At 34.6% G+C, this 17,423-nt stretch overlaps 1 protein-coding gene across 1 annotated transcript; it reads left to right on the top strand.

Moving 5' to 3' along the window:
* Nucleotides 1–4,662: 4,662 nt before the first annotated feature.
* LOC121373770 (zinc finger protein 708-like) lies at nucleotides 4,663–15,828 on the top strand. Its single transcript, XM_041500526.1, has 2 exons — nucleotides 4,663–4,948; nucleotides 13,871–15,828. Exon 2 carries the CDS (start codon nucleotides 14,338–14,340, stop codon nucleotides 15,460–15,462), a length of 1,125 nt encoding a protein of 374 aa, XP_041356460.1. The 5' UTR covers nucleotides 4,663–4,948; nucleotides 13,871–14,337; the 3' UTR covers nucleotides 15,463–15,828.
* The last annotated feature ends 1,595 nt before the right edge of the window (nucleotides 15,829–17,423 follow it).

Genomic DNA, 17,423 nt, shown 5'->3' with positions numbered 1-17,423 from the left:
TAACGATTTGCGAGAAATTTGCAGAAGGTTATGATATTATATATAATACAATGAAAACTGTTTGTATGTGTATTGAGCCAGAAACTCTGAAGTTGATCAATGTGCCTTCGATATATTTGTGTGGTGATGTACTGAAATTTGTTGACAACTATAAATATCTAGGTCATATTATATGCAAAAACATGAAAAACGATAAGAAAGAAGTGTTTATTTAACGACGCACTCAACACATTTTATTTACGGTTATATGGCGTCAGACATATGGTTAAGGACCACACAGATATTTTTTTAGAGGAAACCCGCTGTCGCCACATAGGCTACTCTTTTACGACAGGCAGCAAGGGATCTTTTATTTGCGCTTCCCACAGGCAGGATAGCACAAACCATGGCCTTTGTTGAACCAGTTATGGATCACTGGTCGGTGCAAGTGGTTTACACCTACCCATTGAGCCTTGCGGAGCACTCACTCGGGGTTTAGAGTCGTATCTGGATTAAAAATTCCATGCCTCGACTGGGATCCGAACCCAGTACCTACCAGCCTGTAGACCGATGGCCTGCCACGACGCCACCGAGGCCGGTCTGAAAAACGACAAAGACATTAAACGACAGTATAGAGCCCTTTGTGTACGTGCAAACATGTTGTTGCGGCGATTTGCAAAATGTTCAGAATCTGTTGAAACACAATTATTTGTGAGTTATTGTAGTAATTTGTACGCGGGTGCATTATGAGTGAAATTTACACAGGATACCATGAAGGATCTTAACATATGTTATAATAATGCATACCGATGGATGGTCGGACAACGACGGCCATACAGTGCCAGCAAGATGTTTGTCTGCCATCGAGTAAAAATCTTTGGCGCTTTACTTAGCTAAACAGCATATTCGCTGAAGAGCAGAATCGAAACAACTTCAAACGACCTACTTGCCCACCTGCGGTGTACAACTGTGTACGTCAAATCTGTATGTGTAAATCGCTGGCACAAGCTGCTGTATATTATGTAATCAGTTTTGTATGTGATATTTAAATGTTTTATGGATTACTGATCTGAAATAAAAATGTATTATTATTATTATTATTATTATTATTATTATTATTATTATTATTATAAGATTGTCAGATATGAAATGTTTGTTGAGCTCAAACTGTTTTATTAACAAAGCTTAAACATATTTTATGCTGATGATACGATTTTCACATGTGGGATGTTTGGTGGGCTCAAAATGGTTTATTAACAGTTACAGCTTAAGTATATTGTATGCTGTTGATGAGATTTTTCAGATTTGAAGAATTGCACACAATACTTTACTGACAGTTTTAATATCGGTTTATGCTGGTGGTAAGATTGTGTGATGTGTTTTGTGCACAGAATGTTTTTGATTTTGTGATGTGTGTTTGTTGATAATGCAGTATTATTCACTGTCTGTAGTAAATATCAGTAAACAGATTGTTAATACTTAACATGTTTTTTGTTTTTTTCACCTTTCTTTCTTCATTTTCACAGGCGCATGTGACACCCCTCCCTCCCCCCAACCCACTAGACAAGCCCGTAGGAACGATATCTTGAATGGAGGGGAGGCACACCCTCTACAGGAGGAACTGGGGGAGGGTCATCATAGGCGTACGGGCTCCAATTATTGTAGGGGGGGGGGGGGGGAAGCTTATTTTTGCCCGAATTAAACGAAAATTTCCCGAATCTGGGTAACAACATTTATTTATATTAGCATTACTATAAAACGGCTGTAAGTGGTTACAAACGAAGTATTACGTACGTTTACACGGATTACAACTAATTTCAAGGGTAAAATGATTTAAAAATGCATTGTTAAAAGGTCTCGGGTTTAGCACATCTTGCCCGAATATCTATCATTTTTGGCCGAATTTGAGGTTTTTCTCCAGAACTAGTGGAGGGGGGGGGGGGGGGGTAGTTGCTCCCCGCCCGCCCCCTGACTCGTACGCTTATGTGGATCATATCTTCCATAGTGGGGATTCCTAGCTTCAATAGAACGGGTGGGGGAGGGGCACAAGCCATATTTTTACCTTTATTTATATAGATGTGGACAAGAATAAAAACAGACTGATCCTTGTTGTAGCCCACTGGTCTACCCAATGGAGCTAGTTTTAATCAGATTGGTTCTAATCCAAACCCTGACAATATCTGTTGGCAAAATATCACCGACTATTCACTTGTTACGTGTGTGTGTGTGTGTGTGTGTGTGTGTGCACACGCGCGCGCGCGCGTGTGTGAATGTTTGTTAGGGTGATCCTTTTGTGTTCGACAGTTGTGTTAAAAGGTTTTTGGTTAACGACACCACTAGAGAATATTGATTTATTAACCATCGGCTATTTGATGTCAAATATTTGGTAATTCTAACGTAGTATTTTAGAGGAATCGCGCTACATTTTTTCCATTAGTACGAAGGGATCTTTTATATTCACCATCCCATAAACAGAATAGTACATACCACGGCTTTTGGTATACCAGACGTATATTATGTATTTGTTCATGTTTCCCCATACTCCGTTGCCTAACGGCCTGGGTGTAATAAAGTTCTGCACTGGCTATTGGGAAAATATAGCGGGTTTCCTCTAAGACACGAGTCAAAGATGATTAGTAAAACAATGTGATGTGGTGGTGTCATTAAGCAAAACAAGCTTTAATTATAAATAAAAATGAAAACATCTTACTATATTAATTATCACGTGACGGGACGTAGCCCAGTGATAAAGCGCTCGCTTGATGCGCGGTCGGTGGACCTATTTGGGCTCTTTCTCGTCCCAGCCAGTGCACAAATACTAGTATATGAAAGGCCGTGGTATGTGCTATCCTGCCTATGGGATGGTATATATAAAAGATCCCCTGCCAGTAATCGAAAAACAATTATATGTCAAAATTACCAAATGTTTAACATCCAATAGCCGATGATTAATAAATCATATACGACTATATGTCAAAATTACCAAATGTTTAACATCCAATAGCCGATGATTAATAAATCAATGTGTTCTAACGGTATCGTTAAATAAAACAAAGTTCAAACTTTAGTTACTCTCGGTTAGACCATTGTGAATAATAATAAAACAAAGTTCAAACTTTAGTTACTCTCGGTTAGACCATTGTGAATAATAATAAAACAAAGTTCAAACTTTAGTTACTCTCGGTTAGACCATTGTGAATAATAATAAAACAAAGTTCAAACTTTAGTTACTCTCGGTTAGACCATTGCGAATAATAAATAAAACAAAGTTCAAACTTTAGTTACTCTCGGTTAGACCATTGCGAATAATAAATAAAACAAAGTTCAAACTTTAGTTACTCTCGGTTAGACCATTGCGAATAATAAATAAAACAAAGTTCAAACTTTAGTTACTCTCGGTTAGACCATTGTGAATAATAATAAAACAAAGTTCAAACTTTAATTACTCTCGGTTAGACCATTGCGAATAATAATAAAACAAATTTCAAACTTTAGTTACTCTCGGTTAGACCATTGTGAATAATAATAAAACAAAGTTCAAACTTTAGTTACTCTCGGTTAGACCATTGTGAATAATAATAAAACAAAGTTCAAACTTTAGTTACTCTCGGTTAGACCATTGTGAATAATAATAAAACAAAGTTCAAACTTTAGTTACTCTCGGTTAGACCATTGTGAATAATAATAAAACAAAGTTCAAACTTTAGTTAATCTCGGTTAGACCATTGCGAATAATAATAAAACAAAGTTCAAACTTTAGTTACTCTCGGTTAGACCATTGCGAATAATAATAAAACAAAGTTCAAACTTTAGTTACTCTCGGTTAGACCATTGCGAATAATAATAAAACAAATCTTAATATAATAGTCATAGTAAAAACAGTATATGGTAATAATTATAAATGTGTTTTGACACAATTAATAAATTGACACATGTCCAGTGCGTAGACTAGTTGGCGCAGAATCGGTCAGTAAATATCTTGTTTCAATAGGCGAAATCATGCCTTGAATAAACGGGTAATAAATTGACACATGTCCAATGCGTAGATTAGTTGGCGCAGAATCAGTCAATAAATATCTTGTTTCAATAGCCGAAATCATGCCTTGAATAAACGGGTAATAAATTGACACATGTCCAATGTTTGGTTAATTTACAAACCTGTAACACATTTGGATACAACAGAGTGAAACAAGAGTCTGTGACGTTGAAATATCCTTAAAAATAGATTAAAATGCGTCTACATAACCGTTACTTCTCAGACGCACGCGCGTTTAAAAAAATAAAATAAAAATGCATGTTGTGGTACTAGAAACACCAGGATGACCAGCAACACTTCGGTTGCACGGAAATGGCTCTAATAGTGAAACAATATGATTGTCTAAGTATTTTAAAACTACGGTTTGTCCCTTAACGTGACTTATCCTAGTTTTTAAACATGGGCGTATTTTGCACTAGTGGAGCCCAATTTTTGTATAACTGAAATCAGATATTATTTAGATTAAAAATAATAATAATAATTAAATTAAAAAAAAAAAATTGTTTTAGATTATCCATTTTCGCAGATCCAAAGTGTTTCTGGTCATCCTGGTGTTTTTTAATATCACTAAATGCATGTTTCATGTTTTAAAAAACGCACGTGCGTCTAAGAAGTAACGGTTATGGCCCTTATGGGGACAAGTTTTAGTCTATTTTAAAGATAATTTCACCATTTCAACGACACAGACTCTTGTTTCACTCTGTTGTAACTTTATCAAAAAGTGTTGCAGGTTTGTACATATATTAACTAAACTTAGTGTCTGTTTTCATGGGTTGAAGCTAGGGTCAGTTCATTTAATGTCTGGCAGATTATGTCCGAACAGTGGAAAATAAGTAGTCTCAGTCCGCACATCAAAGAATATTATAGTCCGAACAATAGGTTGGAATAGGTTTCTCATGGCCGTTTCCTTTGTGTTGAACCGATTTTTGTTCGGTAGGTTTATTCATTTTATTGTAACAATTTTATGCGTTTTTGATTTATAAACTACGAATTATTCTCGTACGTATGACATGTTTCTCCGTAACTTGTATATATTGTCTATTTTTGATCAGAGACGTGTATTTTATTATTTGCTATTGTTAGACATTATAATTGTTAGATTGTGTCATAATCGAAACAGAACAAGTGATCGGACTAAGCAGAGTGTTTGTTTTTTGTTTTAAAAAGAAGAAACTAAAAACCCAAACAAAAGTCGCTAACACTTGTCTAGATTTAAAACCAAAAAAAAAAAAAAAAAAAAAAAAAGACCCCCCCCCCCCACACTATTTTTTTTTATATGCAATTTAAACAACCTTAATTCACCAAATTATCTTCAAATATGCAAAATGCACTGTTATTTTTCAACAAAATACCAATTATTACATGAAATGTTTTCGCCAAATCAAAATATAATTCGCCAAGTGTTCCTGAAATTTGCATTTGGCGAATTTGGTGAGTGGCAGATGTATACATTAAGCTGATTGTAGTACTATATGTATACATTAAGCTGATTGTAGTACTATATGTATACATTAATAGATTGTAGTACTATATGTATACATTAATAGATTGTAGTACTATATGTATACATTAAGCAGATTGTAGTACTATATGTATACATTAATAGATTGTAGTACTATATGTATACATTAAGCTGATTGTAGTACTATATGTATACATTAAGCTGATTGTAGTACTATATGTATACATTAAGCAGATTGTAGTACTATATGTATACATTAAGCAGATTGTAGTACTATATGTATATACATTAAGCTGATTGTAGTACTATATGTATACATTAAGCTGATTGTAGTACTATATGTATACATTAATAGATTGTAGTACTATATGTATACATTAAGCTGATTGTAGTACTATATGTATACATTAATAGATTGTAGTACTATATGTATACATTAAGCTGATTGTAGTACTATATGTATACTTTAAGCTGATTGTAGTACTATATGTATACATTAAGCAGATTGTAGTACTATATGTATACATTAAGCAGATTGTAGTACTATATGTATACATTAAGCTGATTGTAGTACTATATGTATATACATTAAGCTGATTGTAGTACTATATGTATACATTAAGCTGATTGTAGTACTATATGTATACATTAAGCAGATTGTAGTACTATATGTATACATTAAGCTGATTGTAGTACTATATGTATATACATTAAGTTGATTGTAGTACTATATGTATATACATTAAGCTGATTGTAGTACTATATGTATATACATTAATCTGATTGCAGTACTATATGTATACATTAAGCTGATTGTAGTACTATATGTATACATTAAGCTGATTGTAGTACTATATGTATATACATTAAGCTGATTGTAGTACTATATGTATATACATTAAGCTGATTGTAGTACTATATGTATACATTAAGCAGATTGTAGTACTATATGTATACATTAAGCTGATTGTAGTACTATATGTATATACATTAAGTTGATTGTAGTACTATATGTATATACATTAAGCTGATTGTAGTACTATATGTATATACATAAGCTGATTGTAGTACTATATGTATATACATTAAGCTGATTGTAGTACTATATGTATACATTAAGCTGATTGTAGTACTATATGTATACATTAAGCTGATTGTAGTACTATATGTATACACATTAAGCAGATTGTAGTACTATATGTATACATTAAGTTGATTGTAGTTCTATATGTATATACATTAAGCTGATTGTAGTACTATATGTATACATTAAGCTGATTGTAGTACTATATGTATACATTAAGCAGATTGTAGTACTATATGTATACATTAAGCTGATTGTAGTACTATATGTATACATTAAGCTGATTGTAGTACTATATATATATACATTAAGCTGATTGTAGTACTATATATATACATTAAGCAGATTGTAGTACTATATGTATACATTAAGCTGATTGTAGTACTATATGTATATACATTAAGCTGATTGTAGTACTATATGTATACATTAAGCTGATTGTAGTACTATATGTATACATTAAGCTGATTGTAGTACTATATGTATATACATTAAGCTGATTGTAGTACTATATGTATATACATTAAGCTGATTGTAGTACTATATGTATACATTAAGCAGATTGTAGTACTATATGTATACATTAAGCTGATTGTAGTACTATATGTATACATTAAGCTGATTGTAGTACTATATGTATATACATTAAGCTGATTGTAGTACTATATGTATACATTAAGCAGATTGTAGTACTATATGTATACATTAAGCTGATTGTAGTACTATATGTATATACATTAAGCTGATTGTAGTACTATATGTATACATTAAGCTGATTGTAGTACTATATGTATACATTAAGCTGATTGTAGTACTATATGTATATACATTAAGCTGATTGTAGTACTATATGTATATACATTAAGCTGATTGTAGTACTATATGTATATACATTAAGCTGATTGTAGTACTATATGTATATACATTAAGCTGATTGTAGTACTATATGTATATACATTAAGCTGATTGTAGTACTATATGTATACATTAAGCTGATTGTAGTACTATATGTATATTCATTAAGCTGATTGTAGTACTATATGTATATACATTAAGCTGATTGTAGTACTATATGTATACATTAAGCTGATTGTAGTACTATATGTATATACATTAAGCTGATTGTAGTACTATATGTATACATTAAGCTGATTGTAGTACTATATGTATATACATTAAGCTGATTGTAGTACTATATGTATATACATTAAGCTGATTATAGTACTATATGTATACATTAAGCTGATTGTAGTACTATATGTATACATTAAGCAGATTGTAGTACTATATGTATACATTAATAGATTGTAGTACTATATGTATACATTAAGCTGATTATAGTACTATATGTATACATTAAGCTGATTGTAGTACTATATGTATACATTAAGCTGATTGTAGTACTATATGTATACATTAAGCAGATTGTAGTACTATATGTATATACATTAAGCTGATTGTAGTACTATATGTATACATTAAGCTGATTGTAGTACTATATGTATACATTAAGCTGATTGTAGTACTATATGTATATACATTAAGCTGATTGTAGTACTATATGTATATACATTAAGCTGATTGTAGTACTATATGTATACATTAATAGATTGTAGTACTATATGTATACATTAAGCTGATTGTAGTACTATATGTATATACATTAAGCTGATTGTAGTACTATATGTATACATTAAGCTGATTGTAGTACTATATGTATATACATTAAGCTGATTGTAGTACTATATGTATACATTAAGCTGATTGTAGTACTATATGTATACATTAATAGATTGTAGTACTATATGTATACATTAAGCTGATTGTAGTACTATATGTATACATTAAGCTGATTGTAGTACTATATGTATACATTAAGCAGATTGTAGTACTATATGTATACATTAAGCTGATTGTAGTACTATATGTATACATTAAGCTGATTGTAGTACTATATGTATATACATTAAGCTGATTGTAGTACTATATGTATACATTAAGCTGATTGTAGTACTATATGTATACATTAAGCAGATTGTAGTACTATATGTATACATTAAGCTGATTGTAGTACTATATGTATATACATTAAGCTGATTGTAGTACTATATGTATATACATTAAGCTGATTGTAGTACAATATGTATATACATTAAGCAGATTGTAGTACTATATGTATACATTAAGCTGATTGTAGTACTATATGTATACATTAAGCTGATTGTAGTACTATATGTATATACATTAAGCTGATTGTAGTACTATATGTATATACATTAAGCTGATTGTAGTACTATATGTATACATTAAGCAGATTGTAGTACTATATGTATACATTAAGCTGATTGTAGTACTATATGTATATACATTAAGTTGATTGTAGTACTATATGTATATACATTAAGCTGATTGTAGTACTATATGTATATACATAAGCTGATTGTAGTACTATATGTATATACATTAAGCTGATTGTAGTACTATATGTATACATTAAGCTGATTGTAGTACTATATGTATACATTAAGCTGATTGTAGTACTATATGTATACACATTAAGCAGATTGTAGTACTATATGTATACATTAAGTTGATTGTAGTTCTATATGTATATACATTAAGCTGATTGTAGTACTATATGTATACATTAAGCTGATTGTAGTACTATATGTATACATTAAGCAGATTGTAGTACTATATGTATACATTAAGCTGATTGTAGTACTATATGTATACATTAAGCTGATTGTAGTACTATATATATATACATTAAGCTGATTGTAGTACTATATATATACATTAAGCAGATTGTAGTACTATATGTATACATTAAGCTGATTGTAGTACTATATGTATATACATTAAGCTGATTGTAGTACTATATGTATACATTAAGCTGATTGTAGTACTATATGTATACATTAAGCTGATTGTAGTACTATATGTATATACATTAAGCTGATTGTAGTACTATATGTATATACATTAAGCTGATTGTAGTACTATATGTATATATTAAGCAGATTGTAGTACTATATGTATACATTAAGCTGATTGTAGTACTATATGTATACATTAAGCTGATTGTAGTACTATATGTATATACATTAAGCTGATTGTAGTACTATATGTATACATTAAGCAGATTGTAGTACTATATGTATACATTAAGCTGATTGTAGTACTATATGTATATACATTAAGCTGATTGTAGTACTATATGTATACATTAAGCTGATTGTAGTACTATATGTATACATTAAGCTGATTGTAGTACTATATGTATATACATTAAGCTGATTGTAGTACTATATGTATATACATTAAGCTGATTGTAGTACTATATGTATACATTAAGCTGATTGTAGTACTATATGTATATACATTAAGCTGATTGTAGTACTATATGTATATACATTAAGCTGATTGTAGTACTATATGTATACATTAAGCTGATTGTAGTACTATATGTATATTCATTAAGCTGATTGTAGTACTATATGTATATACATTAAGCTGATTGTAGTACTATATGTATACATTAAGCTGATTGTAGTACTATATGTATATACATTAAGCTGATTGTAGTACTATATGTATACATTAAGCTGATTGTAGTACTATATGTATATACATTAAGCTGATTGTAGTACTATATGTATATACATTAAGCTGATTGTAGTACTATATGTATACATTAAGCTGATTGTAGTACTATATGTATACATTAAGCTGATTGTAGTACTATATGTATACATTAATAGATTGTAGTACTATATGTATATACATTAAGCTGATTGTAGTACTATATGTATACATTAAGCTGATTGTAGTACTATATGTATACATTAAGTTGATTGTAGTACTATATGTATACATTAAGCAGATTGTAGTACTATATGTATACATTAAGCTGATTGTAGTACTATATGTATACATTAAGCTGATTGTAGTACTATATGTATACATTAAGCTGATTGTAGTACTATATGTATATACATTAAGCTGATTGTAGTACTATATGTATATACATTAAGCTGATTGTAGTACTATATGTATACATTAATAGATTGTAGTACTATATGTATACATTAAGCTGATTGTAGTACTATATGTATATACATTAAGCTGATTGTAGTACTATATGTATACATTAAGCTGATTGTAGTACTATATGTATACATTAAGCTGATTGTAGTACTATATGTATACATTAAGCTGATTGTAGTACTATATGTATACATTAAGCTGATTGTAGTACTATATGTATACATTAAGCAGATTGTAGTACTATATGTATATACATTAAGCTGATTGTAGTACTATATGTATACATTAAGCTGATTGTAGTACTATATGTATATACATTAAGCTGATTGTAGTACTATATGTATATACATTAAGCTGATTGTAGTACTATATGTATACATTAAGCTGATTGTAGTACTATATGTATATACATTAAGCTGATTGTAGTACTATATGTATATACATTAAGCTGATTGTAGTACTATATGTATACATTAAGCTGATTGTAGTACTATATGTATATACATTAAGCTGATTGTAGTACTATATGTATACATTAAGCTGATTGTAGTACTATATGTATACATTAAGCTGATTGTAGTACTATATGTATACATTAAGCTGATTGTAGTACTATATGTATATACATTAAGCTGATTGTAGTACTATATGTATACATTAAGCTGATTGTAGTACTATATGTATACATTAAGCTGATTGTAGTACTATATGTATACATTAAGCTGATTGTAGTACTATATGTATACATTAAGCATCATTCCCTGATGGGAAGGACTATAGTTGAGTGCTTACCTGATGTGCTCAAGTCATATGACTGGACCCTCTCTGTGGAACCACTATTTATCCCATTCCAACCAGTGCCTATTTATCCCATTCCAACCAGTGCCTATTTATCCCATTCCAACCAGTGCCTATTTATCTCATTCCAACCAGTGCCCCATGACATATATCAAACACCATGGTAGAGGCCTCTACATTGCGACTGATTTGGTGACATAAGCGACCATGTTTTCATTTGGCGACTTAAACATTTCATACTATCTATATAAAAGATATCAGTATGCGTCATCTGGCTCTTAGATGGAAAAGATAAAGTACAGGGCTATGGTATATGCAGAACTCAAACTTAACAACGGCACCGACGAAAATTGCCATCGTTGAGATATAAGTTGCCGTAGATAGAGGCCATCACTGATGACACTTTTGTGCCATCGGTAAAGCTCCTCAACAATGGCAAAGTGTATACACCTGGTGTACATTGTCTACCAATATTTAACATTGGCACATTTGAAATATGTCTATATAGAGCAAAATAGCCTTTCAGTCATGTTTATTTGTCACTTTTTAAACAATTGCCATAGGCAGGCTCACAATAGCCATCGGTGGGACGGTTTACCTATGGCAGTTCTTTTTAAAAGTATATACTGTCATGTCTCTGAGAAACTTGTGACAGTGAGAAAATGTTTCCTGGGGCAGAGCATAGCCTTGTGGCAAAGTGTTCGGCTGATGCATGTTCGGTCTTGGATCGATCCCTGTAGCTGGACCCATTGGGTTATTTCTCGTTCCAGCCAGTGCACCACAACTGGTATATCAAAGGCTGTAGTATGTGCTGTCCTGTATGGGATGGTGCATATAAAAGATCCCTTGCTGCTAACTGAAAAGAGTAGCCCATGAAGTGGCGACAGCAGGTTTCCTCTCTCTATATATGTGTGGTCCTTAACCATATGTCTGACGTCAGATAACCATAAATAAAATGCATTGTTAAACAAACATTTCCTTCCTTTGTGGGATGGTGCATATAAAAGATCCCTATTAATGGAAAAAATATAGCGGTTTTCCTATATCAAAGGCTATGGTATGTGCTGTCCTGTTTATGGGATGGTGCATATAAAAAGATCCCATACTGCTAATCGAAAAGAGTAGCCCATGAAATGGCGACAGTGGTTTTCCCTTCTTAATATATGTGTGGTCCTTAACCATATGCCTGATGCCATATAGCCATAAATAAAATGTGTTGATGTGTCGTTAAATAAAACATTTCCTTCCTTCCGTTGTGGGATGGTGCATATAAAAGATCCCTATTAATGAAAAAAATATAGCGGTTTCCTCTCTAAGACTAAATGTCAAAATCACCAAATGTTTGACATCCAATAGCCGATGATTAATACATCAATGTGCAGGATTTATGCCAGAGGGTACAACGGGTATGGTGCCATTCCCAGATTTATGCCAGAGGCTACAACGGGTATGGTGCCATTCCCAGATTTATGCCAGAGGGTACAATGGGTATGGTGCCATTCCCAGATTTATGCCAGAGGCTACAACGGGTATGGTGCAATTCCCAGATTTATGCCAGAGGCTACAATGGGTATGGTGCCATTCCCAGATTTATGCCAGAGGCTACAACGGGTATGGTGCAATTCCCAGATTTATGCCAGAGGTTACAATGGGTATGGTGCCATTCCCAGATTTATGCCAGAGGGTACAACGGGTATGGTGCCATTCCCAGATTTGTTTGCAGAATTTGTTTTTTTAAAGTTAATCTTTTGACAAAATGAATTACTCTTATCATTATTCATTAATATATGGTTTTCTTAACCTTAACTTAACCCATTTTCTTAACCTTAACTTAACCCATTTTCTTAACCTTAACTTAACCCATTTTCTTTTGGTTGCATTCAATTCTCAGGGGCGACACAAATTCACATGTGAAGGAGCTTTTCACAGATACAACAAATATAACACACACAAAGATAAAAAAATTTATACGGTCATAGCCATACTGGCTGTATCGTCTACGCCGCCCCTGATTCTATAGCGCCATACCCAAAAAGTTCTTTCTGGCAGAAACACTGATGTGGTGTCATTAAATAAAACTGCCAGTGTAAGTGCCAGAATGATCCAATGTTTGACATCCAACAGCCAATTTAATAATTAATTATTAATCAGTGTGCTCTAATGGTGCTGAATGGGCTGAATGTAGCCCTGTGGTAAAGCACTCATGGTCGGTGTGGGATCGATTCCCGTTGGTGGGCCCATTGGGCTATTTCTCGTTCCAGCCAGTACACCATGACTGGTATATCAAAGGCCGTGGTACGAGCATATAAACGATCCCTTGCTGCATTAGAAAAAATGTAGCAGGTTTCCTTTGATGACTATATGTCAGAATTACCAAATGTTTGACATCCAATAGCCGATGATTAGCAGTCAATGTGCTCTAGTAGTGTCATTAAACAAACCAAGCTTTTTTTCATTCCAGGCTGGTTTTAGACTGAATCTACTTCATCACTTCCTCTACAGTACTGGAGATGCACAAGATGGTGTTCATTCCAAACTGGTTTTAAAGACAGGCACAACGAAACAAGACCTTCTGATATAAATTACACTGGATTTGTTTCATCACTGTCTCTAGAGTACTGGAGATACACAAGATGGTGTTCATTCCGGGCTGAATTTGGAGAAAATCTTGACAAGACAAGACATTCTGATATAATGTCCTCAATGTCTGTTCGAAAAACAATATGTCCATCATTAATGTTAGATGTGTCAAATATGAGGTCTCATCTAAACACTGTGAAAACAACTCTGACCTGGATATGCGTACATTAAACCGTAATCCGCAAGGCCTCTCTATGAAAGGCCAAACTTGTAGTAAATAGCTCATTCTGATATACCGTTACACTGTTAGAAACGTTTACTTAAGACTTCTGTGTGGACAGCAGTACCATGTCATCCTCTGATGCTACTGATAGATGTCTGGAAGGTGAGGTTCCTTGGAACTACTGTAAAGCTAGCTCTGATCTGGAAATATATACACAGAAACACAAACAGTCTCTTGAAAAACCCTTCGCATGTGGGATGTGCTTAAAGACTTTCTCTTACAAGAGTAAGGTAAAGCAGCATATTTGGACCCATATTGGTGAGAGGCCATTTCCGTGTGAGGTGTGCGGGAAAGGTTTTCTTTGCATGAACAACTTAACACGACATATGCTCCTTCACACTGGCACTAACAATTTCACGTGTGATGTGTGCGGAAAGTGTTTCCTCATGCAGAAGTACTTAAACCAGCACATGGTTGTCCACACGGTTAATTTCAAATGTGAGTGGTGTGCCAAATGTTTCGTAGCCAGTTCCAGACTAAAAAGACACATGGTCGTCCATACTGGCGTCAAGGACTTCAAATGCGAGCTGTGTGGGAAGCTGTTCTCGCTAAGTTCGGGCTTGAAACAGCATCTTCTGATTCACACGGGCATCAAGCCGTTTCAGTGCGAGGTCTGTGCAAAATGCTTCCTGCGAAGTACCGACCTTGTGACGCACATGCTGATTCACAACGGAGCCAAGAACTTCAAATGCGAAATCTGTGCGAAATGTTTCTCACGTGGATTCAGCTTGAAGCAACACATGATTGTCCACACGGACGACAAGCCGTTCATATGCGAGGTTTGTGCTAAGGCGTTTCCTCGTAAGTCGAGCTTGAAGAAGCACGCCTTGCTTCACACGGGAGAGAAGCCGTATTCTTGCGAGGTGTGTGAAAAGCGTTTCTTGCTGATTACCTATTTGAAAGAACACATGGCCGCCCACTCCGGCATAAAGCCGTTCGTGTGCGACGTCTGTGGGAAAGGTTTTTACCAGAAGAAGCTTCTGAAGGGCCACGTGACCATCCACTCTGACGTGAAGAGATTCAAGTGTGAGACGTGTGAGAAGTGTTTCACAAACAGAACAGGGTTGAACAAACACACGGTCGTCCACTCTGCTGTTAAAAGGTTCAGCTGTGACGTCTGTTCTAAATGGTTCACAATGTCTCACAACCTTAAACGTCACCAGTTGATCCATACTGGTGAGAAACCTTAATAATTCAGTGGCGGATCCAGGAAAATCCATTGGGGGGGGGGGGGGGGCAATGACATGAGGCTGAATGGCAAGGGAACTTTAGGGGAGGTTTGCAGAGGGATCGTAGAATTAATTTGTTTTTAATATACAATAAAATTATGCCCCCCCCCCCCCCTCCCTAGATCTGCCTCTGTAATTGGCAAGGTGCCTGTAAAGCTAAGCATTATCCCTTTTGTGCGGAATTGACGGGGCTTGTAACCAGGACTTTTCTAAAAAAAAGATATAAAATCCACTAGCCATGGGATCAGTGATTAGAAAAAATTACCTGCTACGATTAAAAATTCACTAGCCCTACTTTAAACTTTAACTTTATACAATTTTACTAAATAATAGTAATAATCAGATATGTCACCTAAAGAGGAAGATAAGAGCTTAAAAACACTAACATTGAGGGATGGGGTGGGGACAGGATATTCAGATTTACAAAATAGGCTTAACTGCAACATTTGCAAAAAAAAAAAAATTCATTAGGCGTCGGGCATAGCCCAACATTGAATATCACTAGCCATGGAGTGAGGCTACCATAATCCAGAAGACCTGTTTGTGGGCAATGACTGTTCAGTTCAACTTTATTTCCATGCTTATATCCAATTAAGGTTCAAACACGCTGTCCTGGGCACACACCTCAGCTATCTGGGCTGTCTGTCCAGGACAGTGGGTTAGTTGTTAGTGGTTAGTGAGAGAGAAAATATTGTAGTGGTCTTACACCTACCCATTGAGTCGTTAAAACTCGCTCTGGGTGGAATCCGGTACCAGGCTGCGAACCCAGTATCTATCAGCATTATGTCCGATAACCTCTGGGTGGGAGTCGGTACCGAGCTGCGAACCCTGTACCTACCAGCCTTGGGTCCGATGGCTGAACCACGACACGACCGAGGCCGGTGGACAATGACTGTATGATCAAACATCAGCGCTACAGAATTAAACTTTTCAATACCCTCAACGTGTTCTGTTGTGTAATCTTTAGTAAGATGGCGTCTACGGGTTGCTAGGGGACGGGACGTAGCCCAGTAGTAAAGCGTTCGCTTGAGTCTAGGGTCGATCCCCTTCAGTGGGCCCCTTGAGCTACTTCTCGTTCCAACCATTGCACAACTACTGGTATGTCAAAGGCTGTGCTATCATGTGTGTGAGATTGGTTAATATAAAATATCCGTTACTACTAATTGAAAATTGTTGCGGATTTCCTCACTTAGATTATATATCAAAATAACCAAATGTTTGACATCCAATAGCCGATAGTTAGTAAATCAACGTGCTCTAGTGGTGTCATAACACAAAACAAACAAACAAACGAGTTGCTAGGAATTCACGCATGCGCAATTAAAATGTGAATTAGGTCTGTTGACCCACCGATCCTAGACTGACCGCTCATCAGACGAGCGCTTTACCACTGGGCTACGTTCTAAGTGTTCAACCATTTTTGGCTTGTTATCATCTCACTGTCCATTCCGGTCGTAATCTCATAATTACGTTAGCTTTACGACACCACTAGAGCACATAGATTTATTAATAATCGGCTATTGGATCCCAACATATCCATGCTATGATTTGAAGTGCAGGGACATTTGCATGGGAAGGCAGTGTGACGTAGCCCAGTGGTAAAACGCTAGATGCGCGATCGATCTAGGATCGATTCCCGTCGGTGGGCCCATTGGGCTATTTTACGTTCCAGCCAGTGCTGCACAACTGGTGTAACAAAGGCCGTGGTATGTATTATCCTGTCTCTAGGATGGTGCATATAAAAGATCCCTTGCTGCTGATCGAAAAGAGTAGCCCATGAAGAGGCAACAGCGGGTTTCCTCTCTCAATATCTGTGTGGTCCTTAACCATATGTCTGATGTCATATAAACATAAATAAAATGTGTTGAGTGCGTCGTTAAATAAAACCTTTCTTTCCTCTCTCCATATCTAGGTGCAGGACG

This window comes from Gigantopelta aegis, chromosome 5, assembly GCF_016097555.1.
Source record: "Gigantopelta aegis isolate Gae_Host chromosome 5, Gae_host_genome, whole genome shotgun sequence".
In the NCBI taxonomy this organism is placed as follows: Eukaryota; Metazoa; Mollusca; class Gastropoda; order Neomphalida; family Peltospiridae; genus Gigantopelta; species Gigantopelta aegis.
This window is presented reverse-complemented; position numbering and strand designations above follow the sequence as displayed.

What these genes read in the sequence shown, in the direction of transcription:
- LOC121373770 (XM_041500526.1), top strand. Translation starts at nt 14,338, where the DNA reads ATGTCATCCTCTGATGCTACTGATAGATGTCTGGAAGGTGAGGTTCCT.